Source organism: Necator americanus, chromosome I (genome assembly GCF_031761385.1).
Source record: "Necator americanus strain Aroian chromosome I, whole genome shotgun sequence".
NCBI classification, from domain to species: Eukaryota; Metazoa; Nematoda; class Chromadorea; order Rhabditida; family Ancylostomatidae; genus Necator; species Necator americanus.
In genome coordinates this window covers 11660868-11686458 of record NC_087371.1, presented here as the reverse complement: position 1 = coordinate 11686458, position 25591 = coordinate 11660868, and the positions used below count along the sequence as shown (strand labels likewise).

The window sequence follows — 25591 nt, the reverse complement described above, 5'->3', positions numbered from 1 at the left end:
TTCTCCTCCCTGCTTCGTTCAATTCGTTGAGTATTGTTTCTGCTTCATTGGCTCTCTTTGAAAAGAGAACGATGTCGTCCGCAAGACGAAGGTTCGAGAGAAATCTTCCATCGACACCTATGCTCCTTTTTTTAGGAAAGTGATTTCATTATACATTGCAGTGCAGCTGTGAACAGCTTCGACGATATAGTATCGCAATGTCGTACCCCCCTTTTAATGGGTATGATGAGAGGATGGTGGAAAAGCTGTATCTTAGTGGTGCATCGATCGTAGCAATTGGCTAATGCCTGCACAGGCTCGTAATCCTCTGAGCAGCATCTCGTAGTCCACGTTTGGGTCCTTCTCGATGCGCTAGTCACCTTCGGACAAGGAGTCCGCGATTACGGAATCGTCGTAGACCACTTCTTTTCTGCTCCATTGCCGATAACAGATGTTCTTTTCCATCTTGTGGCTAAGTCGTATTTTCGCTTGAAGGAGACAGTAATCACAACCACTACAAAAGGATGGTACTACCGAGACGTCGAGTAGACACCACCTCCGGTTGGTGGGTATGTGGTCGATCTCCGCACGAGTCGCACCATTGGGCGATTCCCATGTCCACCTACGATGATCTTTTTTCATGAAAAGAGAGTTCCCCTGAAAGAGGCGAGCGGCGGACAACAGCCCGGCGAGACGATTGCCATTTTCATTCCGGTCCCCTAGTCCAAATTTTTCGATCCTGTATTCCTTTTCTGTAGCCTTTCCTAGTTTTGCGCTGAAGTCTCCGACAGCGAATTTGTAGAAGGACTTCTCGTTGCGGATCACTTCCTCCAGAGGGTATTAAATTTGGATTCGTCAGCTGCTGATGTTGGCGAGTAGCAGTCAATGATACTGATGCATTTTTGGTACAGAGGGCGGAGGCGAAGAATTGCCAGACGCGGTGACAGGATCTCGTGAGAATCTACAAGATGGACGACAGATGGGTGCACAACAAAACCAACACCGCCTACATTTCGCGATGTAACCTTCTCTTCACGAATGACGAGTGTACCGTCATTCATCTGTCGAACGTCGCTCCTTCTGCACTTGGTCTCCTGCAGAGCAATCACGTGAAATTTGATACGCTCTGCAGCTCCGAGAAGGGCACGCAGGTCAGCGTCTGTGGAAACTGTTCTCGCGTTGTGAGTGCACAGTCTGAGACAGTTTCCATGGCGACTCGTGCGTGTGTCGCCTTGGTCCAGAATCAAAGACGCTCCGAAACACCCTGAGATTTGATCGTCTCTCACCGGTCACCATACCTTCCGACGCCTGAGACGGCAGGGCCCAGTGTAGAGGGTACTGCAAAAAGACTTTTCCCCCAAACTAAGCAGCCCTGCCCCGCCGAGCTTAGCATTCACCACAGGTCGTCGCCCAACCTATATGTATCAGGGAAGCCACCTTGCGACATTTTGCCGAGACGGTGGTGAATCTTAGCAGTGGTTTACTCTTAGCTAGGCTTCCGATTCCAAGAAGTCATAATGTCGGATGTGTCGAACTCCTCAGCTTTGGAGACCCTGCCGGAAGACGAACCTCCGCTGTGTATCGCACCCAGAGTTACCTCCACGCCACTATGAGGCGGTAAACCGTTGTTGAGAAGATCTATATTGTATCTGTATTATTCTTGAGTTATTGTATTGTTTTTGTTCATGTATTTATTCTCGTGTTAATATACTTTTTCGTGTTTGTAAGGGAGGGAGAGTAGCGGAAGAAAAAAAAAAGAACATAAGCATAGAAATAAATACAATTCTGAACCAAATTTTGAATCAAGAGCAAAACATGAACAAAAGCGATACAATACTAATGGCAAATAGCAATACTTAAGAACAAGTCAGACGCAATATAGATCTCTGTAACAAAAGGAAATACAGCAAACATAATGAAGATGCGAAACAACATGAAAGACGAGAAAAAAATCAGAAAGAAAATTGAAAGCATCACCCCATGAATCTGGGGTGTTTTTTTTGTTTGGCTTTCAGGCGTGTAATGCCTGTACGGGACCGTAGATAGTGGGAAAAGATTGATTCCGTTCATCTCTGCCTGTATCAGTGTAAACGGTGAACCCCCGAACGCTGTTTCATACAACAGCTTCTGTTGCTATGCGCAGCCATTGCGCCCGCCCCCGCCTGGGATTCGTGCGAATGGGTTTTTGTTAATTGCTCGTTGCTTGCTTGTACGATCGTTAATTGCGCTGTGTAGCAGTTAGCAGCGTCAGCAGAGCATTGCGAGGCGTTCAGTTTTGCTCTGACTATGTCACAATTCTGCTCGCTGGCGCAGCATTAGCGAAGAAAATTAATCGTGCACTAATGATTAATTATCACTCTTCAAATTCACAACGATGAAGAAAAACAGTGTTAAACTATGGGTAGACTACTAAGTTTTTGTTGAAGTTTCGAAACTTGGATACTTTTCTTCATTCCTTAACTTCTTCAATTTCTTCTTTTCCTCTCTGAATTTTTTTTTACTTTTTTTTTTTGATATATTACGCTTAACAGGGACAGTGTGCCGTAGTCCGTAAGAGGTTCCGCTGTGGTGATGCGTGATCGATCGGAGGTTCGATTCCGTCCCAGCCCCAACCAAGCTTATCATTTGTTCGCGTTCGTAAACCTCAAACGATTTTAAGTTGAGTTGAACGCGGTGGCGCATCACTGACGGATTAATTAACGCAGGACCCCTAACCTTTATCCTTTAGGACTAATAAGTCAATAAGCCACAGTTTGTTTACCTTAGATTGAGTTCCTGCTACTCATCGTCTAATAAAGTGTCGACAAATGTCTGCGCAGGGGTATCTTAGGGACTTAAGTTCGATGGATTGTCATTGCTGTTTTCTGTTTGGGAGTATTGATTTGTTGAGAAATATGAGTTAATGAAATATACCATTCCATTTATCGCTAAATATCAGGTAAAAGATAGTGGAATAAATAATTTTTTTATAGTAAAAATGGAGCGTTAAACGATGACTATTTACCCCTGTATTGTTTGTACAGAGCGAACAAAAAATGTATTAGATTTTACATCTAGCAACTTGCCTATTTTTGTACTCACTTTTAGTGACATTTGGAAACTTTCGGTTTAACTTCTTCAAAATTCAGAAACTTTCACTTTAGGTGATGAATGGCACTCTTCGTGAGGTCAAAGGATAACTTCGCATTCTTTGTTCTCTTGACTGAAAAGTCAATCTCCAATTTATTTTCTAATACTCTAATACTTTCTGAAGTACTCCGGAAACTTTTCTTCATTTTCCCCGAACTCCACTTTTTTCACGTTTACTGTCTACCCAGCTTTACGTTTTCTGTATTTTCTCCTGAGCAAATTTTACCATGTGATTGCAAAAACAGCAAAAACGACTTTACTGGGATGGGCAGAGCTCAGATCAGAACTTAGTGATCATAGCGGGTTTGGGATATGCTTGCTCATTCTTACTGTCATCCTCTTCAGCAGATACTTATTCGGTTGCGAATAGTCGGCTGTGTGTACCTAACGACCGCCTCCTGGTTGACAATACGAAGTGTTGTCGTGTTTATGTGTTCCAGCCACATTTCTTTTCCTTCGTTCTTTCATGTGTAATTCCTTTTACATCGTGTTATTGTTGTTATTATATGTTGTTTATTGTTTGATGGTTGACTCGTGCAGGTCAAGAAAATGGAGAGAAAACAGACTGATCAATCACGAAGGCCCCGTAATTCACGACGTCGTCGTTGGAAGTAAGTGGCAGGATATTTTAATTGGTTTACTGATTATTGTGATTTCCGTTGTGTATACTACTACTCATCAAATGTTCCATTGTTGTATCAAGGCATTTGAACGGCTCTTCCCATTTTGATGATGGAATACGGCAGCCTAAATGTTCTATAAATTTCCTCCCTCGTCACCTTCAGGAGACCAATCCTTGGTGAGTTCGCTGCTCCACCTGCTGAAGTATCTGTAGTAACTAGGTTTAGCGTTTTGGTTATCTTTTCGCTACCTTTAAAGCTTTAAGCTTGTATGTCTGACATGACTGTGCTTGTTACACTTTATGATCATCTCTTGCTTTCTGAAACATGCAGGTGTTCTTCAATGCTTGCTAGGCGCAGGCTGATAAAATAGTACGGTAATTAGTGGTGAAGATGATTATATTTATAAATGATATGTCATATAAATTTATAATATTTATAAAATATTTATAGATGGTTTGCCACAGGATTATTTCTATCTCCTATGATCTTTCATGTTTCTTTTTGTCTAAAATTAGCCTCGAAACTTTGGATAGAAAATTACTAGAGGAAAATATAGTTGGAGGGAGAGGAGACTCAATCGCGCTCTTATTTCTGGACGCTCTATCTTACTTATTTCTCTTAGTAACTTTAACTTACATGTTATAGATCCTCTAAGACTAATGGTTACGTCTTAGGGTCTGACTGACATAGTTATTTACTTCCAGAAATAAGGGCCTCACTGAGTCCCCCACCACTACATTTTAACCGAATTTAATTAATTGAATTTAATCGTCAATTGAAATTCGGTGGGATAGACTTCCAACTGAATCCCTTTCTTTGTAAGTTCATAATGTTGCTGATCTGTCTACCACAGGTCTATATTTATTTCGCTATCGAACAGTAGTGCAAACATTTTTCAGTTTTTTTTTCTATGCGGAAGATTTGTCTTTTCAAGCAGTAGCTGATGTTTTACAGGGAGGAGGCTGAGTGGGGACACATCGATTTCTCAGATGTCAAGGCTCAAGGTTAAATCGTGCTTCTTTCAAGTTTTTTTTTCAATATAAGAATAACTCTAGTTCTACACTCAAATACCTTTTGAAGGTCATGTTGATGATCGTGGCGATCACATTGGAAACTCCTACGAAAGGAGCAATCGCAGAGACTGCAATTGTACGAATAATTATTATGGTCGAGAACGTGATGAAGGGCGAATATATGAAGAGCGAAGAGAACGTGGTGGCTGCAGTCGTAGAAATGGGAACGGCTATCGAGATGGTGATGGCTGGGATGATCGTGAACATGGAAAGTCTGGATTTTTGGGACGTTTATGGGAAAGGGACCGAGAGTTCGGCGAGAGCAGGTGAACGAGAAAAATACCAAGAGGTTATGTATAGAAGGGCATTCCCGCTTCTCTTACATATGTTTGCTTGATAAGAAATGTTGCAGCCATCATGATAAGCGTTATTCTGAAGACAGTCGCAATTCATGTTCTCGCGGTCCAGTTCGTTCACCTGAAAGGCTCACTCGCGAACAGTGGAGACAACTAGAGCGCGAGTAAGTGAGCGATTCCGCATTTGTAGTTTGATCATAAACTGTAAGTGATTTTAGTATTTGGAACCTACATTCAAAACAACTAATTGACCCTGAGAAAAATAGGGATCTTTACTCCTTCTTCGGACAATCTCGTTACAGTTCAAGGCAGGAAAACGTCCGTTTAGTTACCCTTCATTGCTTGAATCTCTTTATATGATATTCGTAGTCACGATTGTTACAGTTCGTTAGGCAAAAGCGAAGAAAACACTGCATAACTGTTTTGCTCTTCGACTACACTTCTAAATTAGATATATCTAGACAGATTCATATCCTTTGAAACGGTTTTAAATATCGATTTGATTTTTCAATGGTTTAAAAGTGATTTTTATTAGCCAATAAAGATATTTGGGGAAGTTTATGGTTGTGCTTGCGAATCCGAACGAAAGATCTTTACAGATTTCTTTTTCCTTTCTTCTCTTCGCATCTTTTTTGAATTTTGCAGTGATCTAATGACAAATTACAGGGAGTGGTTGCGTGAGCAGGAGAGCAGAGATAGGAGACGTGATTCGCGCCGTGACTATTCACCACACAGTCATTTTTACTACGATAATCGATGTGACTATCAGGATAGATCGCAGCCGTCTTCCAATACTTGGAGAAACTGTCGAAGATCTGCATATGACGAAAACAGACCAAATCAAGCACAAAGGCTTGGTGGACGACGCAAAGGACGTGGTTGTGTTAATAACCATCTTGATAAATCTTCGTTCAACGACAAGAAGCACCGAAATGGTTTCAAGTAAGTCTTGCAATTTTATGCATATTGTTGCATTATTTAATTCACATATCTATTTTTGCACTTTTTTTACCATTGGGCAGTAATAGAATAACGATTTATCTATATTCGGGTCAAACCGACCTGAAGCTTTGTGCAGTTGTGTAAGCGGATGTGTTCGAAGTGATGCAGTCTGCGAGCAATTGTGGTCGGAGTGGGACCACTGCCAGGTCCATTTTGGTTGCAGCGATCAGTGGAACTAAGCAGGGTTCTACCTAAATTCCAAACGGTCGTTTCATCGCACCGTTCGGAGCAGAGCCACTTTCGCAACAGCACCGAGCTTCAGGTCTCGACGATGGTAGTCTAAGATTTTCTTCCTGTATCGTTGTTTCTGCATATATATATATATATTTTTTTTTTCTTTTCTTTTTCTAATTTCTAATTTTCTTTTCTATATATAATTATATTCTGATTTCATGTAATCCTTACCATCCGCACTTATTTAAGCGCCAACAGCTGTGAGAGTAGGCGTAGACGAAATGATGCGCACTCAGATTCAACTTTTTTCAGAAGTTCTTGGAACACAGATGACCATGGAGATCATTTTGTTGAAGGTATTGAAAGTTGTCACATCTCCTTGGTATTATCACATTGTTTAGTTGATTTCAAAGGGTTTCTTGTTTGGTTGATTTCAAACGTTTTCTAGATCACCGTGAACCAAATTCTAGAGACAATGTTCAAGTAGAATTCAATCGAGAGGAAGAAAAATCGTTCGACGACGAGGCTTGCTTTGCAATTTATGAACTGAGCTGATCAACTTTTTGTTGATCTGTGTTAATTGTTTTAGGTTAAGGTGTAGTTATGTTCTTCATTCAGAGCGCGAACAAAAGTGATCCAATGTGGTGTAGCCAAGAGGACGAGGATATTGCTGCTTGCAACACAAGTTGTTTTGAGAATCTATCAATTCAAGAAGGCCAAAACTCTACCGTAGTCGAGAATTCGGACACAGAAAGCGAGGGCGGTCAGTTGGTCTGATTTATTTGTTAGTTTCCTCTCTAAGTGTGAAAACTAAGAATAATTTTTCGGCAACACACACTGCAAATGTAGTGTTACTGATCTTAGCTGACTATTGCTTTAGTTTCCTTGAAAGCAGCTCATGACGACATTGACAGTAATAATTTTGATCTCTTGTTGAAAAGGTAAGACAGAAGCGCAGTTTGCGATTATGGGCGCGATAACGCTCAGTTCCGCTTTGTTATATTAAAAAAGGTATGAGGAACACTCCTGGCTGCACCGGCCATCCCCGCGATTCAACCTCTTCCGAGCAATTCCGTCGTCGTCCAACGTTTGCATCCTACTAAAGTAAGTCAAATGACCAGCAATGGTTTTCCAACCTGCAGGATCTCAGATGTGTCGCAGATTACCATTGTTCTCCTACTCTCAATAACTTCCATCGTTGCGGACATCGATGCAGTTAAGGGTGTTTCATATTTATTCATGTTTCTTTCTTCTGGATTATCTCGAAAATTACGTTAGAATGTAGATACAAAATTTTTATAGTTATTTCCTTCTTTCGATTCTCATAAACACCTTGTTGAGGGTGAGAACAAAGATTTCACGCGGTATATTTCCCTTTTTTAATAACTGGGTACAACAAAATAATGTATTCATTTTGCTAAATTAGGGAAAATAACGGTGAAATACTTGTGCAACGATCTTGGAGGTTTTTCAAACCGAAAACAACACATCTTCTCAGGAAAATCTCGGCAATATTTGGCGATGCAGCATTTTTGAAGTTAGTGTGATGATTAAGTTGATCGATTCGATATGTTTTTTTTTTCGTTCCTTTATTTTTCTCACTATGAAGAAGAAAGACTTTCCTGGAATTTCGTACGATGGCTGAAGTCCCATCTGCTTTCGACGTTTCTCAGCGCGATTCGTTTGATGATAAAGTTCGAATTGCGAAAAGACCAAACAGAATCCGCGTAAACATGGTGTATTTTGGCACAGCAACGAAAAGAAAAAACATAGATGTTGCGACTCCGGGTTCGGTCTCGGTTAGAGGGGCTCTCTCCGGTGGTCAGTGAACCCGCTCCCCCATTCCGCCTATGCTACCCAGGGGTATCCCGACCCTGACCTAGGGCCGCCTGTCTTTCGGTAGTCATCTCATGTTCCAGCACTGCTACATTGCATATTTATTAACTTCTCTATTATGGCGGACTACAGTATCTTGAAGAATGTGGGAAACCATGTGGACTCTACTTAGTTGGGTGAGAATGATATATGTGGACCATGCTACTAGCGCCGGCCGCGAGCCACCAAGGCTTTTATGCGACGGCGTGGCTCTCTCCCCACTTTGTTGTGATCCTTCTTCACTTTCCCAGATGTTACACCACTTTCCCAGCACGTGCTGTGCACGTGCGCATTATCCTTCCGACATGATACACAACAAAGTACCACTACACAAACGCGAGGCGAATACAAAGGAGCGATACGATAGCGAATACCAAGCCTACTGCGTTCCGCGAAATCAATCCAAAAAGGAACAGAACAGAAGGCTGGCAGACCGGTTCCCTTAGATAGCCTGGGCTCGAGTGGGCGGAGCTCCGTGGGAGACGGCAGCCAATGGCCGAGCTCGCTGGTAAGAGCGCGCACATTTGGCTGCCGCGCGCGGTAGGCAATGCTCCCGGTCAAGCTTTGATCGTGAAGAGCGATGCGAGTCGCGACATAGAACTTCATTGCTGTTTGGAAGGAGCATCACTCACCTCTCAGCGTTCTATGAAACTATTGATTTGTGTCTGTCTTTGATAACAAAGACTGTAAAACTATGATTTTAGTAGATTTTTTGTATATTGTTATGAAAACTGCCACGCTGTCCTCCCCATGAAAAGTAGATGAAAAAAGAGAGAGCGATATTAAAATATTGGAAAAATAGAAAAATAATAAAGAAAAAAAAAGAAAAATAAGGGATTGTTGGAAAAAAAGTAATTGACAATTAAATCAAATATTAAAGATAATGTCCGCCGTTGGCAGCTAGATACATATACCACATGTAGGATGAAGAATGAGTATTTTCTAGAGTAGTTAAAGAAGCAAATGTCATTCCAAATGTTTCGTAATCACAACTTTTTGCACAAAATGCATTTCAGCGCACTATCATTCGAGCATTCTATCTCACATTAGTCTGCTATTTCTTGCATCTTGACTCGATCAGGGCTCTGTTTTACGTCCACATTTTTTCAGGCGTGTAATTATGTTCTCTGCTATCTGCTCTGGTTCCTCACAGCTTTCTATTCTAGAGGTATTTGGGGTCTTTTTCATGTGATCTGCCTTTTTTGATATTAATAGTTATGTTTGCGATATTATACTCTCTGCGGCTTATATTTACAGCGATGATTTATACACATTTGATCCATTTCAAATTTGTACTGTAGAACTACAAGTGAATATTACAAGTACAATCCAAATTCTTCTCCGTCTTTTAGAGCGTTACTGGGTTTAAAATGGCGATTATATTGGGTGGTCACCTACGACCGCAAAACTCCTAGTCCTAGCAAAAGACAACTAAACATCACCGTCATCTTCGGGTATAGTAAACAAATGTTTAGAGTTCATGTAGAGCTGAAAAATCTCATTGTACATTATAGTCGTTTAACTGAAAGTATATGTAGTCTCTCTGTAGTACAATAACAACTTCATCGGTGATTTCGCATCCATGAACTGATAGCTAGTGGTCATTCGATCAACGTGAAATGTTGGTGAAACTCATGTGATGGTGTCGTTGCGATTGCGAAATTGTTTTTTCTGCGCGTCGCTGTGCGCTTCCCATCGCTCCACTCAATGTTTTTTTTTCTTTACAGCCGGCAAGACTGTTCCGGGAAGTGGAGCTGGCAAATTCACTGTCTATGTCCAGACTTCCATATTGATTGGTTCACTTGTAAAGTTGGTATGGAGATCATGGAAAATAGGTTTTCTTCGCTTTTGAATCGCAAACTCATTTTGCAATGTTACCACATTGCACACTATCACTTCGCCATATTATCACTATAGTTCACGTATCCACCGCAAGAAACATTTGTTGACTTCTGATGGCTTCTGTTCGAAAATTTAAAATAAAGGAGCCTCAGTTCTCCATTAAACTTTCGCATTTCTTCTTAGGGAGCTAATAGTGAAGAGACGACTGTAGCTGCGGCCAGCTAGGTTGCACCTAGACTGCAGACGAGAAAAACTTGCAACCAAACTTTCATCATGATTTCCAACGTGAAAATAGCTAGTGGATCAATCTCGTCTTGGTGAGCGTACTGGACCCATCTCTCTTGTATCCTGAGTGGTCACCTACGACCGCAAAACTATGTATGCTTAGCTGCTCCAAACCAACCCTTCTGAAAAATGTGGACATGATACAGGTGTCATTATGATGAGGGGATGTGATTAGGAGTGCAGAAAAATTCTGGCTAAAAAGCCACTGTATCACGACTTTTGACGTGGTGAGGAACCCACCGCGAAAGCGTAGAGTTCAAGGTAGTAGATTGGCTCAACTTTCCCCAGTCGCCGTAAAAAAACGCAATGAAAGATGCCGTTTAGTGTACACGTCGCATCCAAGTGTGAGCTGGCAAAGATCATTTTATCCTTCTCTCCAGCCTATTCAAGTGAAACCAATGAATAGACTGCTAAGAGGACTGGAACGTGTACATAGAGGCGTTTAAGGTACCTCCTAGGAAGTAAAGTGGTCTCTACACCGTTTTTCACGATGATTGGGGAAAGGTGGTCACGTTGGATTCTGCACTTGGAGCAATTCACTTTGGTTTCATTTAGAAGAAGTTAGGTCTGATGTAAACGTGTGTTATACCGCTTCAAAGATACTTTATGACAATTATTAAAGCATATAATTTCCTCGCGTTCAGTTTTCATCAAAATTTCCAGTAAGGAAATGAATTTGTCACCAGAATTATGCTTTCTTTTTTGAAGGACATCGTAAAGACGTCAATTTTTCAAATGAACTGTTTGAAAATAGTCAACCAGAAGGGAGGGAATGACACATGACATTCCTCTCATTTCATCCTTTTCTCTTGATGACTCTTACGCTCTTACAACAATTGGTTCAATATATTTATTCGGATATACTGAACTTTTTCGTTATTTCTTGTGGTTAGAAACTTCACGCTGATGGTCGTCTCTTTTTTTTTTGTGGTTTCTTTCGATTGAAGTTAATTTTTTTTTGGAGAATAAGCAAAAATCGCGGTTATTGTGCAGGAATTATGAAACAGTTGGTGCGAGAGAATTTTAAGGCAAGCTTCTACTAGAGAAAAGAAGGCCGCTGCTATAAATTTTTTTTCACTCGTCGATAAGATGCTAGTGCTTGGAGGGTTATTGGATACTGCTCCAGTTTTGTAACTTCTGCTGAATACTTAAGACCAACGTCTGTTTGTTGCTTCTGCGGACGCTACATCACAAGGCGCTACATCACAAGGCGCTACATTCAACGCTACATCACAAGGCGACGTGTCACTAAGTTCTAGTCCACGCCCATTCGTTTCATTCCGTATGTCCGAGTAGGCTTCTTTCTGGAGGACCTGAGTTTTTTCTGGCTTCATTCAATACCTTCTACCTTCCAAATATAATTGACCTATAAATGCTACTTCGCAGTTTTCGTGAAAATAAGAAGTCGCAACTACGTTTATTATTAAGTTCGCGTAGAAAAATTAGCTAGTAATACTTCGGAATTTCGCTTTTCGTATGAGGATTGCGAACGTGCTTGCGTATGCACAAGTCATCCGTTTTCTTTGACTCAACTCAATGAAACTCTTCAAAGAGTCTTATCATTGAAGTAGCAGACCTGATAATAATAGATCAAGATAGAGCAAAATGATAATATCCTACGGAGCCTAAGATTGACCCCCACGTTTTGCTCCGATCTTCTAGTCCGTTTGAAACATCCTTTTTTCGACAATACTGATAGTATTGAAACTCGAGAAGATTTTATAATAGATATCTCTTCTTTGTTCCTTTTTCCTTGCCCGTGGTCATTATTTGAGATGACTACATCACTGAGTTCTCAAAGTAACACCATAACATGCTTTCGAATATAGCAACCTCGGCCTGGAATTTTATAAATTATTTTCTGGAAATAAGGTTTTTTATAGAGCTGAAATCTCGCCAAGAGTCAACTACAGGCTCTAACACAATGCCAGTGACCTCTTCCACTCCCAAACCACTACCCTCTTCTCTAGAGGAACCTAACGCGGTTGTACTTGCAGCGAAGAAAAGTCCAGCTAAAAGACAAGGAAAACAGAAGGTAATTGATAATTATTTTCGTAGGCTTTCGTACTACTTTAAAGCGATTTTAGGTCCACTTATTGACGAATTTCTGGGAGCTCAGCGTAGAAAGTAAAGTAGTTTATCGCTACGATGTTGTAATGTATTTGGGTACACCCACAGACGAAAGAGCGATTGATCTCCTTCGAGGACCACGAGATGAGTGAGTTGCTAATATAATGTGTAGTGTAACTATTTGTATTTCATTAAAGAAAAGGGGCAGGTTTTTTTTTATTAAGAAGTGTTTTTCTTTTTTTTCGAAAGAATTTATGTTTGCAGTTCTGCTGCCACAGAAAGACAAAGATTGTGTATGGATGCGCTGCGGTATGCACTAGAGTTCTACAGGATCCTCAGTCAGTATTCCGCTGTAGTTCACGATGGTGCTGCTATGATGTTTTCGTCAAAGGATCTGGCTAATGCGTTGAAAGAGGTATTCCTAGATGGGCATGGAATTATTGAAAAACAGAAATTTACAAAATGAGGCAGGATTTTTCTGAAGTTTACTCAGAGCAAATTTCCTCTGGAATTCGAAAATTTCTGCTGCAGGCGAGATTTTTGTAAGATTTTTTGGAATTAAAATGTCAATGGTTCAATCACGTCAATGGTTCAGCGGATTCTGCTTTCCCAAATTTTGATCTCTCAGTATTTTTGATTGCAAATTTAAAATGTTACGCTAAGATAGAGTTAGTTTCAGATCAGGAAACTGATTGTCTTCATTTGTGCATAATTACGTTAATCAATACTTTTCATTTTGATGTATTTGAAAGTTCTACTTATCAATTTCTAAATTTTTGGAAAACCATGTGAAGTTCGAAGATTATTCATTGGAGAAATCTGTGCTATTAATTTTGCCTTGATTGACTTTCTAATGTTTTTTGTTTTCAGCACAGTGGCGTCCTCACGCTAGACAAAGCCGACTTACCAGAATCCATCAGAAGACTTATCTGTCGTGTGGACGTCAGTACAGTAACCATCGAAATCACGCCGTGTCGAACGGCGGCTGCCTCATTCAATATGGCGGATTTATCGGCGCAGGTAGGCTACGAGAGTCCTTCAGTTTCGATTCATTCGGGTAGGATGAGCGGTCTCCTCAACGCAGGGAATCACGAGATCTCTATAACATCCTTACAACAAATAATTGTGACAAATAAGGATGCTTGAGTTTTTTATGCTGTTTTAATATGATAAAGTAGCGAAGAGTAAAGGTTGTCCTGGTTGAAAGAAGTCTGTTGCATTAAACAAGTTTGGATCAGACCTGGTTACACGGCTTAATCTTACTGCAAATATTAATCGAAATTTCTATAAAGTTGAATGACCTAAATTGTCTAATTTGTTCACAGAGCAATTTTTTATATTTGTTTTTTTTGTTATTATTTTTATGGTCTGGAGTAATCCCCAACAACAGTAAACGGGATTTGAAATATTATTTGTCAGGGCTTTTCGCATGTTAATGCGGCTGTCACTTCCTTCCATCGGCTGCTGACATACATTCGGTCATGGTGTCGATGATATTATGCGCTTTCAAATTACCTCAGTTTTTTTTTTCTCGAAACAAGTCTGCATCTCGAACAGAATCATTATTCGTACAAGTTAGGGTGTTGCAGCGTGGTTTATGGCAGCTTTGGGTGGTTGCTCTTTTTGTTATCAAAAAAATATTGACTTATATTGGTCTTTTTCGAATCGTCTAGTTAGATTTCCATGTTTAGATGAACCGAAATTGGGCTGCGCTAGATCGATCATGGAAGCAGTTCTACGATTTGATCACTAATCAGGACGCTGTTTTTAGGTAACTGTTCCCTCAGATCCACTTTAAATATTACAAGTGACCATGATTCATATTTTTAGTGGACATTTCACACAGTTTGGAGCAGGTTGTTTATACTACAGTAGTCCACTTTCTGAAAGAGTTGGTTTTGGCTATGAACGATTCTCAGGCGCTCGAAAGGGGATTAAGTAAGTTTTCTTAAAGAATATCTCTTTAATATTAGATTTTCTTCCGTTTCACTGTTTTAGGTTTATAGAAGGAAAGAAAGGAAATCCGAGTAAAGTTGTCGCTGCACTCATACTTGACCGTTAGTTTTTTTTTTTCTCTCTAAAATTTACTGAACAGTGTGAGTTCTCTTTCCGAAGATGAGTGCATAGATTTCTGGGAATTTTTTTGCAGATTGATGAAACTTTGTATGTGTCCTTTGATTGTGCATTTTTTTTTTAAAAGATTTTTAGCAACTGTTCTCGCCTTCTAATTTTTCTTCAATTCTGCGGATTTTTTTGGACTGGGTTCTTTCTTAAATACACCTTTCGTCGTTCTTCCTTTTTCATTTCTTTTTTTTTTTGAAAGGAAAATTATCCAGAAATCGATAGAAGACTTGATATAGTCCTTGCGAGTAGAAATTGAATAGGCTGTCAAGAATTTCTTTATTGGTGTGTACATGGAAGTTTGGAATCCACAATATATATACATATAGATGTGCATATATACATATATATACATATATATATATATACATATATATATATATGTATATATATATATATATATGTATATATATATATATATATATATAGATAGATAGATAGATAGATAAATAGATAAATAGATATGTAGTGTCGATCCGATAACGGATCTTGAAATGAACTATGAATTGAAAATCGGGAAAGTTATGTTTTATTCCCTTAAGTAGTCGCAGCCGCAGCCTAATTTTTATGATTCTCTTTTGCGTTGGGAACATCTACGTCAGTGCAAAAGAGGAGGCTAATAAAGGTATAAAATCAGTTAGCTCTTATATTTGTCGGTTTTGTTCATTGCTACCAAAGCATAGGTTTACGATAAACTCCACGAAGGCGAAAACCTCTGAGAGTAAGGGAACACAGCAGTGATAAGTTTACATTTGTTGTTAATCCACCTTATATCCTTTCATGAATATAAAATTGCTTTTTCTTCTCATTACAGATCGAGTTGGAACGTTTTTCAAGAATCAAAATTTGATGAAGAGTGTGCGTGAACTGAGTGGATTACGCAATGTGGACAGATTCGATTTTTCGCACAACGGCTATAGACGTATTAATAAAACGTGGAGCGAGGTCAACCAGTATGTCAAAGGTTATTGCTAGTTTCATGTAACTCAATGTGTCCATTTATCTCGTTTTTCTTCCTCTCCCCAATCATGCATGCGATAGTCGGAGCCGCTACTCCGACCCCTTCACTATTGGCGGTTGGCGAAAGGATCCTCATCACTTGAGCTACATCCTATTAGGCCCCTTTCACTTGGGGAGGGTCCGACCACTCCCTATCGCACCTATGTCCTCAATTTTAAAGCTTTGTTTCCATTTAGGCGAGATTTTAGATGTTGTGAATAGGAAGTCCGTAATTTTTTTCTCTACGCCGGGTCTTTTTTTTTTGCTTGTTCTGTGAGAAACTTGGCTTGTGAGATAGAGGTTTTTCAGAAGCCATAAGTTGGTTTAATATGAAATCCTGAAAGATGTGAAGGATTGGAATTGTTTTTCAAAAGAAACAGATTTTTTTTTACAATTTCAATGTTTTTTGTACCATCGTAAGCGTCACATGTATTCTTCGCGAAATTCTTGATCACAGGAGTTCGTATGAACTATTTGGGGAGTGGCACGAATCCTATCAGTTTCATGGCAATCGGCATCAGTGAAGTACCTATCAAAGATCTGAAGGATACATTGCCGCACAAGTGAGCTATTGGGAACTTTAAATTTTGATTAAGTTTGATCTATATTGTTATGATTTTAGAGCTAGAACTGAAATAAGCGTTTTGACGAAGTTTTCGGACACCAAAGTTGATATCAATCCAAACTGGCCAGCTGTTAAACGACGGATTCGTGGTGGTGTCCAATACTTTCCAATGGAATTGTTGGAGGTTGCACCGCACCAGCGAGTATCGTTAGAAAAGCAGCAAATTGCAAATACTGTCAGTTTTACTCTGTTCTTCTGAAAGAAGGGAAACATGATGTGTTAATTTCATTTAGACTCCACGTGCTGATAAACCTGATGTACGTCTCAGCAAAATTAATTCACTCCTCGAAGCACTGAATCTTCATGACTGTGGATCCAAGAACCTGTTTTTGAAAGCGTTGGTTCTTGCTTTTTTATTCTCTGATTGTTGAAGTGCTTCCACTATTTTTCTTTGCTATGAATTTAACTTTAAGATTTGGTGTAAAGTTTGCCCCGGCACCAAAACGAGTGGAAGGACTCAGGCGAGAGGCACCTGGAATCACGTTTGGAAATAATCGCTCGCTTCAAATCGACAAAATTAAGGTCAGTTTTCTTTTCTCTTTAAATTTTCATATTCCAGTTGATGATAACGACGCGAAATTAGGAACTGAATACGCGGAAATTTCTTCAGAAGTACGATTCCTCTGAAATGTAATTAATCTCAAATTATCCTTCTAATTTTGTAGTACGCTTCGAACAGAATGGTGGAGACGTTTTCAATCACATTATGACAACCTGTGCTTATAATAATTAGAAGATTTGTTTCATTTTTATGTCTCCAATGTCTCTGGTGCAGTTCTCTATACTAGGGTCAGAACGAAACGAAGCACGGTGCAGTTGCGTAAGCGGCTGCGCTCGAAGCGGCCGTGTGGAGGGTAGCGATTAGGATCGAGGTAGGACCATGGCGAACTGCAGGGATGGGTAGCACTAGTAAGGATCCCGCAATTTACGCAACCGTGCTTTATTTCGTTTTGACTCGAGTATACTTCACGTATTCTCTATTCAGAGTGACTGATGTGCGGCTTAAAGGCATCACCCCACGAATCTGAGGTAGTACACGTGTTTCACGTGGAGTATTCGTATGCGGGATCGTAGACTAAGGAGGAAGAGAGGGGGGGGGGGGGTTATTCCGCCCATTTCTTCCTAATTACCGTAAAAAAACGGCCCCAAAAGATACGGCTTCGAGCGGTCCGGCGCGCTATTTTCTACAACGAGTTCCATTGTAGCGCGCCAGCCGTGTGCACACGCCGCATCTTCCGAGCCGTTTTTTTACGCCAGTTAGCAAGAAATGGACGGAATCAACCAACTCTCCATAATCTACTATCCTGTATGCGAACGCTTCACCTGAAATCCGTACCACCTTAGATTCGTGGGTTGATGCCGTTATACTAAACTTTTATTGCGCATTAGTTGTAGCGTGGAACATCGACAACATTTGCTACGATTGACAGAGGATTAACTAAGATTGCGCAGGTAAAAACAATCCGCTCTCTTAGTTTTTCTGAAGTTCTAAGTATTAGTAGAACTTAAAATGGCGCTCTAAATTGGTCGAGGATCCTCTCCACAGGTCTGAATCAGTGACGATCAGCTAATAGCTGCGACAGCATTCATACTCGTCTGACGCTCGTTTTTTCCTCAGTAAATCGAAAATTCTCAGCAGAACTTCTGGAAACTTCAACATACAAAACGCAGAACTATTTACTTCAATTGTAGATGGAAAACGATTTTTTTCTGAGACAAGAATTTTATCCAAATATAATGTTCTGAGTATTGTTATGGTGTTACTACCAAATATCGAGTGTTATTTAAAATAGGTTGGAAGAGACGGAATGAGAGTATGTTGCTTTTCGCATGAGAGAAAAATCTAACAGTTACTGGATTCAACATTCATTTTTCAATAATGCAATATTCGCGCGCGATTCACAGGAAGTCTGGCCTAAGTCAGAGATCGCAGACGATGGGTGGAAGTAAATTTTTAGAAGTGCACAGTTTTTGTACTTTGAGAGGGACCAGTTACCTTCCTTCATTCATACTAGTGTGCACTAATTTTAGATGTTCTAAACTTAATCTAAATTCCACAACTTTCTTTTAAGCGGTTGATCGTTCGTAGAAATGGTATCGTTCTTTTTCATTGCATTCTTTTGCTTGTGAATTTTCCAACATCTTAAACATTGCTTCGAGTTCATTTCTACTAAGATCGTTCCTTCCGCTTTTTTCCTTCGACTTTCTTTTGTCGATTGGGATTTTTACATTTCTAGTACTTTTTCAGTATAACTGGAAGCAAGAACGTGAAACTAAATATGTGAACTGCGCCAGCGTCGACCGCGTACTGATTGTTCACAGTGATCGCACATTCAAGCTGCCAAAGTTAGTTTAAAAAAATGAGAGATTATGGACAAATTTTCCTTACGTAAATGAGTAGGTAATGATCTAAGACGATGGCAGTGCTAGTCGTGAAATTTCTCTTGATTCATTGAATCATTCGTTTTGTAGTAATGTGGAAATCGCGCTTTCGATGATGTTCAAAAACCGTGGAATTCGATGCAATCGTTTTGAGAAAGTCCATATAAGAAAAGACAGAGATTTTGAAATGGAGAAGCAATTGCAGAAGGTGAGGATTCTGTTTATTTCAATGATTTGGAAGTGCGAAAGTTCGACTTTCTTTGAAGCTTGGCATATAGATTGCAACTTGTCGATAGTCAATTCAACAACAGCCATGATTGTTAACAAACTTTATTACGGCTAACGTTTCGGCGTCGTCGCCTTCGTCAGAGTCTGGTCAGATCATTTGTGACATATCCTCTCAAATGCCTCATCCAGAACAAGTCATCATCCCCTAAGATGCTACATCCAAAATCGGAACCAAAAGAGTCCAAAACGTTGTGCTTACCTAGGTAGCCGCGTTGCCGTGATATTAGCGGACCTCCGCGTAATAAAATCGCTCTGCTAATACTAATTAGGATGCGACCCGCATATGACCGACTGCGATGCGCTCCGAGAGGGGTCGCTGTGTTTGAATGTTTCATCCCATCTAGATGTTCTTTAATACGAACGCATAAAGGTCGCCCTGTTTCGCCAACATATTCTTCGCCGCATGTTTTGCACGAAATCAAACTACACCAGAGACCATGCAATCGCCTGCCTTCCCAAATGGACATATTACACAGTTCTGAGTGAGGCGAATGCGATCGTACATTCTGTTTCGTACTAACTGCTTCCTGAGATTTGTGGGAGGTATTTCCACAACTCACTTGGTCATTGAGACCACACCTAACCAGACTTGCCCTTATCGCCTTACTCAGTTACATCAGCAATGTAACCATTAGAGGTTGCGATCCGTTGCGTTAAGTTAATCGCATCGATCCGCTCCTGGATATCAGATGTCACCCTTACGGCTGTCCTAAACTTGTTCCGAATGACTGATTCCTTTGTTTTCCAAGGGTGATATCTGATGTCCAGGAGCAGATCGATGCGATTAACTTAGCGCAGCGGATCGCAACCTCTAATGGTTACATTGCTGATGTAACTGAGTAAGGCGATAAAAGTAATGTAAAACCTGTTTTAAAAGGGAAAACCCCACAAATCTCAGGAAGCAGTTAGTACGAAACAGAATGTACGATCGCATTCGCCTCACTCAGAACTGTGTAATATGTTCATTTGGGAAGGCAGGCGATTGCATGGTCTCTGGTGTAGTTTGATTTCGTGCAAAACATGCGGCGAAGAATATATTGGCGAAACAAGGCGACCTTTATGCGTTCGTATTAAAGAACATCTAGATGGGATGAAACATTCAAACACAACGACCCCTCTCGGAGCGCATCGCAGAAAGTGTCATGAAAATGCTCCTTTCTGTACAGCTGCCACGATTCTATCGTACGAACCCGAAATTGTAGCTCGCAGAACTTTGGAGGCGTTTTGGATTAACGCTAAAAGTCCAAAAATGAATAGAAAGGAAGAATGCATAGCCGTGACCAACGAGCTGGCTCTGCATCAAGACCTTTCCGGGTTTTGATCTACCGGGTCATATGCGGGTCGCATCCTAATTAGTATTAGCAGAGCGATTTTATTACGCGGAGGTCCGCTAATATCACGGCAACGCGGCTACCTAGGTAAGCACAACGTTTTGGACTCTTTTGGTTCCGATTTTGGATGTAGCATCTTAGGGGATGATGACTTGTTCTGGATGAGGCATTTGAGAGGATATGTCACAAATGATCTGACTTTCCAGGCTCTGACGAAGGCGACGACGCCGAAACGTCAGCCGTAATAAAGTTTGTTAACAATCATGGCTGTTGCTGAATTGACTATCAGTGATTTGGTTTATATAAAATATTTGACATATTCTCTAGTGTAGTCTTCTAGTGGTTCTTCAGGTTTTCGAAGCAAATAAGGATTCGAAGTCAATTCTGATCATCTACATAGACCGCGCAGAGAGCAAATCACATGGTTCTTTCTCTAATTTTCTTTTTCTAATTCTTATTAATAGTGTTAATATTTTTCAGAGTTTTTGAAGTTGATGGAACGTAAATACTTAATTCCTACGCAGCAAATTACAGCTGAGCTAGCGGAGAAGATAAAAGAGTGAGCTTTTGAGAATCGTACTCTTTTGACGGCAATTCCTGTTCTTAGTAGTTCTTTTTTTCAGAAAGCCTCAGTCGTGTGGAAATTTTGTCTCAAAAACAAATTTAAAATTAGGTGGAATCAACTACGAAGTTATCCCGGAGTCTTTTGCGTAAGCTCTTTGTATTCTCCTTGTATCACCTATAGTTGTAATCTTGAAGTTAATTTGGTTCCTTGTCAATTCCTATTCATAGAGATGTGTCTTTTTTTTAAATTTCTTTTGTCTCTTCCTTTAGACTAATTGCTTCCTCTGTTTTAGATTGAGTTTCCTTGACCCTTTCTCTCAGAGCATCTTTCTGTGTAATTATGTAAAGAGAAGTACGGAATCTTATTTACTACTTTAATAAACATTCACATGTGTAATCGAGCGGGTAGATTTCAAAAAAAAAAAAAAAGAAATCTTTCATAAGATGGTGGCGTAGGGGAGGAAATGAAGGGTTGGAAAGCTTACGAATTGTGTGCTGTCTTTCTTTAGCCGTTCTCTGGTATGAGTCCTTTAAGAGTTTCTACTGTTTTGTCTTTTCAGGAAAAATCGGTGGATTGCCGGTGGTAAAACATTAGTCGTTGGTTATGACGTTGCGCATCCAGGGAAGCCGACGCGTGACGAAATTATGAACAAGATGCCACCCCTGAAGCCAAGCGTTGTTGGAGTGAGTGATATTAACTGTCGCTACAGTTTGAATAATCCGCAGAAGTTTGTTCTAGTTTTCCTTCAATGGCGCAACTCATCCGGAAAGCTTCATTGGAGATTACCACTTTCAGACGCCCCGTCGAGAGAAGGTAATTTGCTGAATTTTTCACTATTATCCATTCATCAAATGATGGAACTGGCTTGTGAAGGTTTCTAAGGTTTTTACCTTATCCTAGGTGGAGGACTGCGTCCTGAATGCCCGATTCAAGTGGATTCTTGAGTTGTTTAGAAGAAATCGCAGCGTGTGGCCAGAAAGGGTTGTGATTACTCGTGATGGCGTCTCTGAAGGCCAATATCGAATGGTGGGCAGCGATTTTATTCTTTTTTTTTTGCGCTTAGCTTTGAAAGACTAAAAAGTAAAGTAGAAAACGTAGACACCTTCTGAGTCTTTTCAGGTGGTAGAAGATGAACTGGGTGCTATAAAAGAAGCGTGCATGGAGTTTGGAAATCTACACGGGAGGGAGTCATGGATGCCGTTGTTCACCGTGGTCGTGGCTACCAAACGGCACAATGCTCGTTTCTTTGTCGAGAAAGGAAAATGTGGGTTGATTTTCAAAGATACGCATTCAATAATTCAAGAATGGTGTAGGTTTTAATTTTCGCCACAAGCTACTCTACTAAATTTTTTTTATCCAAGATCAGCACCCTTCACACGGGAGTTCTGCTTCTCAGTTGGTGTTGTTTTTGTCTGATCAGCTAATGCTCTCCTATTTCTAAGTTTTACTACTTTTTACCTTACTGGATATGTTTTTTTCTTCTTTCCATGCAATTTTCTTCGTGTCAGATATTGAGAATCCACAACCAGCAACAGTTGTGGACACCGATGTGGTGCGAAACGACATAACGGAGTTTTACATGCTTAGCCACAGACCAGTGCAGGTATTATTTCCTTACTGGGAATCCTACCATCACTATACGATGTTTATGTTGTTTAGGGTACTGCAAAATCGACATCATATCAGGTGATAGTGGACGAGAATGATATGAGTAGCGACGAGGTGCAATCGCTGATGTTGGCCTTAAGCTTCCATCATCAGGTTCTTTTTTTGAACTCTGAATAGACGTGTAGTTAAGCAGATGTAGCTGAGGTCACTTGTAGATTGTTGATGCTCCGGTGTCGCTTCCTGAACCTGTGTATCAAGCAGACGAATGGGCTAAACGCGGTAAGGACATATGGAAAGCATACACGTGAGTGAGAATTATACTGTTGTATATTTAGAATACACATAATTGTTAAGAATAATGATAAAGGGTAAAGACAAAGGATAAAGTGTCTGGCGTTAATCATTCCGCTTGGGATGCACCACCTCGTTCACTTTAATTCAGAATCGTTTAAGGTTTACAAACGTGTATCTTGCCTATACAATGACTTGCGGTGGCTAACCGATGTGTCAAGTCAGTGTTTTTTATCCTCCCAGACAAGTCTGGTACCAACTTATCTACCCCGGAGGGTTGAAAAGTTTGGTGAGCACTAGGGCGGATTCGAACTTCCGATCGATCATGCACGAGGTGGAACCTCCTACCGCTACACTACACCTGGCCTTAAGATAAGCGTAACCGGAAAAATTGGAAAAAAAAACACGTATTGTTCTTGCACCTACCTAATAGTAATTAGCAATCACGTAGTTGATTTAGAAATCGTATAATTATACAATTAAATAGAGTTAACTTAATTACATAGAGAATTATATAACTATATATGAAACTATATAATTTTCTACATAAACCCCTACCTATTTTTAGCGTTCAGAATTTTAAAGAAATTTTAAAGAAGGAAGAGAAGTGCTCTACTTTTAGACAAGAACATTGCGACATAAATAGTCGGAAAATCGCTATTAGTTTAGTGATGTAATGATATCCTATCATGTTAACCAATGATTTCACCCAGTAATAGATATTCCTGAACCTAAAACTGGATGATTCAGGGTGTATTTGTATTCTTTACAAAACTTGGTTCCTTTTACTAGATCTTCAAAAAATCAACCAAAGTTGAACAAGGCTCTTTTACAAGAGGAATTACGATATAGTTTGGTCAGATCGGAAGTGAAGTGATGTCGGCGCAGTTGCATAAGCAGCTACGTTCGAAGCGGTGCAGTGCAGCATAGTGGTTATGATCTATGGGACCCTAGCTAGCTCCACTCATCGCTGCAATTCTCGATAGTCCCGCTGCAATCCCAATCTCTAGCTCCATAGATCCCATCGCACCGCTGCACCGAGAATAGGTGCAGCTCCGTTTTAACCTTGTATTCCTCTTGTAAAAAGGAATACAAGGTTAAAACGGAGCTGTACCTATTCTCGGTGCAGCGGTGCGATGGGAAAGGTTTTGTAAAAAGGTTTTGTTCAACCTTGATTGATTTAGAATCACTAGTAAAGGGGACATAAAGAACATCGAGTGCACCCTAACATCCCCATACTCAAAAAAAAATCCAGAATTGAGTAATTCATTATCTCAAATTTGATGTAAATTTCCAAAACAATTTTCAACTGAACACTAGAACAGTTATAAAAATTAATTCAATTCCAGACCTTCGGACCTGTTCACAATACTTGAGTTCTATCAGAAAACGTGTGTGAGATCTAATGTCCGGACGACAACACAAGGTTAGAGGAGACTGGATGCACTGCAAAAAATGTGCAACGCATCGATGCATTTGTGCAAATTTTCTAGTGCGTCCTACCGTTAGTAATAGAGTTTAGCAAGCATTCAAACAAACAAAATGTTGACGTGAAAATGTTCCCGTGGATTTCCATCAAGTTTATGCAGAAATTTAACTTTGACGAAAACTGACTGACTGACAATCGTAACATAACACCGTGAATTAATGATGTAGGGGTCTCTCCACGAGTAGACCTCCGATCGATCGCGCAGGCAGTGGAACCGCTTACTGCTACACTACACCCGTCCTAAGAATAGTGATAATGAAAATGAAAATATGAATTGATCCATTTTGTTATTTTTTTTTCTTCATAGACTCTATTTCGGGAGGGTTCTAGTAGTAATTTTTTCCTCGTATTATGGGATTGTAAATATGGAAAAAGTATATTATGGGGCGAGCTTTTCCTTTTTGGTTTATACTAGTTTACTTAGTTTAACACAACACAAATTAATAACTAAAAATTGAATTAATAACTTGAGTATTGCGTTGATGTTAAATATTGCTTGCTGCGGTTATGAGGAGAAGGGCGGTGTAGCGCAGTCGGTAAGAGGCTCTACACGATCTATACGATCGATCGATGGTTCGAAACCGCTCCAGTGCCAACTGAAAGTTTTATCATTCTGGAATCGATAAATTGCTGCCAGGCTTGTCCAGGAGGATAAAGCACTGACTTGATACATCATCCCCCACAAGTCGCTGTACAGGCTAGTTACGTAAACTCCAAACGATTCTGCATTGAATTGAACGTGGTGGCGAATGCCAATCAGTTGATTATTACCAGATACTTTATCCTCTATCCTTTATGTGAGGAAGTGCTTACGGTATCGAACGCAACGCCGGTTATCAACGCAAATTTGAGGTGCATTCACGTGCTTTTACTGCCTCATTATCTAATAGTATGATTTTCTGAATGTTTTTTTGAGTTGAGTTATATCAAGTTATTTATAAATCGCGCACATTTCGTGAGAATCGTATCAGTAAGTAATTCACTTTATTTGAGAACAGTACATTTAATATGAGTACAGAACACCTACTTCTTATCCTTCATTACGTAAGTTGCATTGAGAAATATGGGAAGCTTTTCTGAAAAATCTAGCAAGGCCAATATTTCTTGAAATACATGTTGTATATTGAACTTTCGTCCAATTTGTTGCTAAGTGTTTGTTTAGGGATCGTCATGATCTGTTGTTAATGGAAGATCGAGGCGAATACGCTGCACGCCCGATAGATTTCGAAGCGATGACTAGTCGACTTGCTTACTGGAAGACTAATCTGGAGGATCGCCGAGTAAATGCGTAATCTGATCCTCTCAGCTTTTTCGAATTTTTGTACTCACGATTGAACATCATGAGCTGTACATACATTTGTTTAATGGGTTGCAATTGAAAGTGCTTGTAGAGTTGTGTGAGTTAAGACTGCAGAAACGGTCCTACTCGATACTAAGGTCCGTCACCTGTTAGTGCCACTTTTGACAGTCTTAATGACCCACCACCTTCTGGACGCATGTGGACGGTTGTAATCGCAGTTATGTGGCCCCTCATGTTGTGGTGG

General features: G+C 40.2%; 3 protein-coding genes across 4 annotated transcripts; 1 reads left to right on the top strand and 2 right to left on the bottom strand.

Moving 5' to 3' along the window:
• Positions 1 to 800: 800 nt before the first annotated feature.
• RB195_005184 (uncharacterized protein) lies at positions 801 to 1040 on the bottom strand (the record flags this gene model as incomplete). The annotated part of the gene is made up of 1 exon (XM_064177531.1): positions 801 to 1040. One exon carries the CDS (start codon positions 1038 to 1040, stop codon positions 801 to 803), a length of 240 nt encoding a protein of 79 aa, XP_064034656.1.
• On the top strand, positions 948 to 25339 carry RB195_005182 (uncharacterized protein; the record flags this gene model as incomplete). 2 transcript variants are annotated; one of them, XM_064177529.1, is made up of 36 exons in its annotated part: positions 948 to 1130; positions 3649 to 3719; positions 3812 to 3907; positions 4686 to 4735; positions 4812 to 5070; positions 5157 to 5264; positions 5319 to 5418; positions 5870 to 6042; positions 6589 to 6632; positions 6725 to 6801; positions 6895 to 7039; positions 12162 to 12313; positions 12366 to 12496; positions 12613 to 12763; positions 13219 to 13368; positions 14040 to 14119; positions 14179 to 14286; positions 14347 to 14405; positions 15284 to 15433; positions 15926 to 16031; positions 16091 to 16268; positions 16327 to 16430; positions 16507 to 16615; positions 18342 to 18439; positions 18566 to 18683; positions 20446 to 20518; positions 20575 to 20653; positions 20718 to 20804; positions 21219 to 21342; positions 21398 to 21472; positions 21560 to 21685; positions 21779 to 21923; positions 22168 to 22262; positions 22319 to 22420; positions 22483 to 22571; positions 25210 to 25339. In XM_064177529.1, 36 exons carry the CDS (start codon positions 948 to 950, stop codon positions 25337 to 25339), a joined length of 4125 nt encoding a protein of 1374 aa, XP_064034654.1. The 2 variants fall into 2 exon arrangements, with proteins under 2 accessions (XP_064034654.1, XP_064034653.1); XM_064177528.1 differs by lacking the exon at positions 5319 to 5418 and having other exon boundaries at positions 5767 to 6042.
• RB195_005183 (uncharacterized protein) lies at positions 8317 to 8757 on the bottom strand (the record flags this gene model as incomplete). The annotated part of the gene is made up of 1 exon (XM_064177530.1): positions 8317 to 8757. One exon carries the CDS (start codon positions 8755 to 8757, stop codon positions 8317 to 8319), a length of 441 nt encoding a protein of 146 aa, XP_064034655.1.
• Positions 25340 to 25591: the final 252 nt, after the last annotated feature.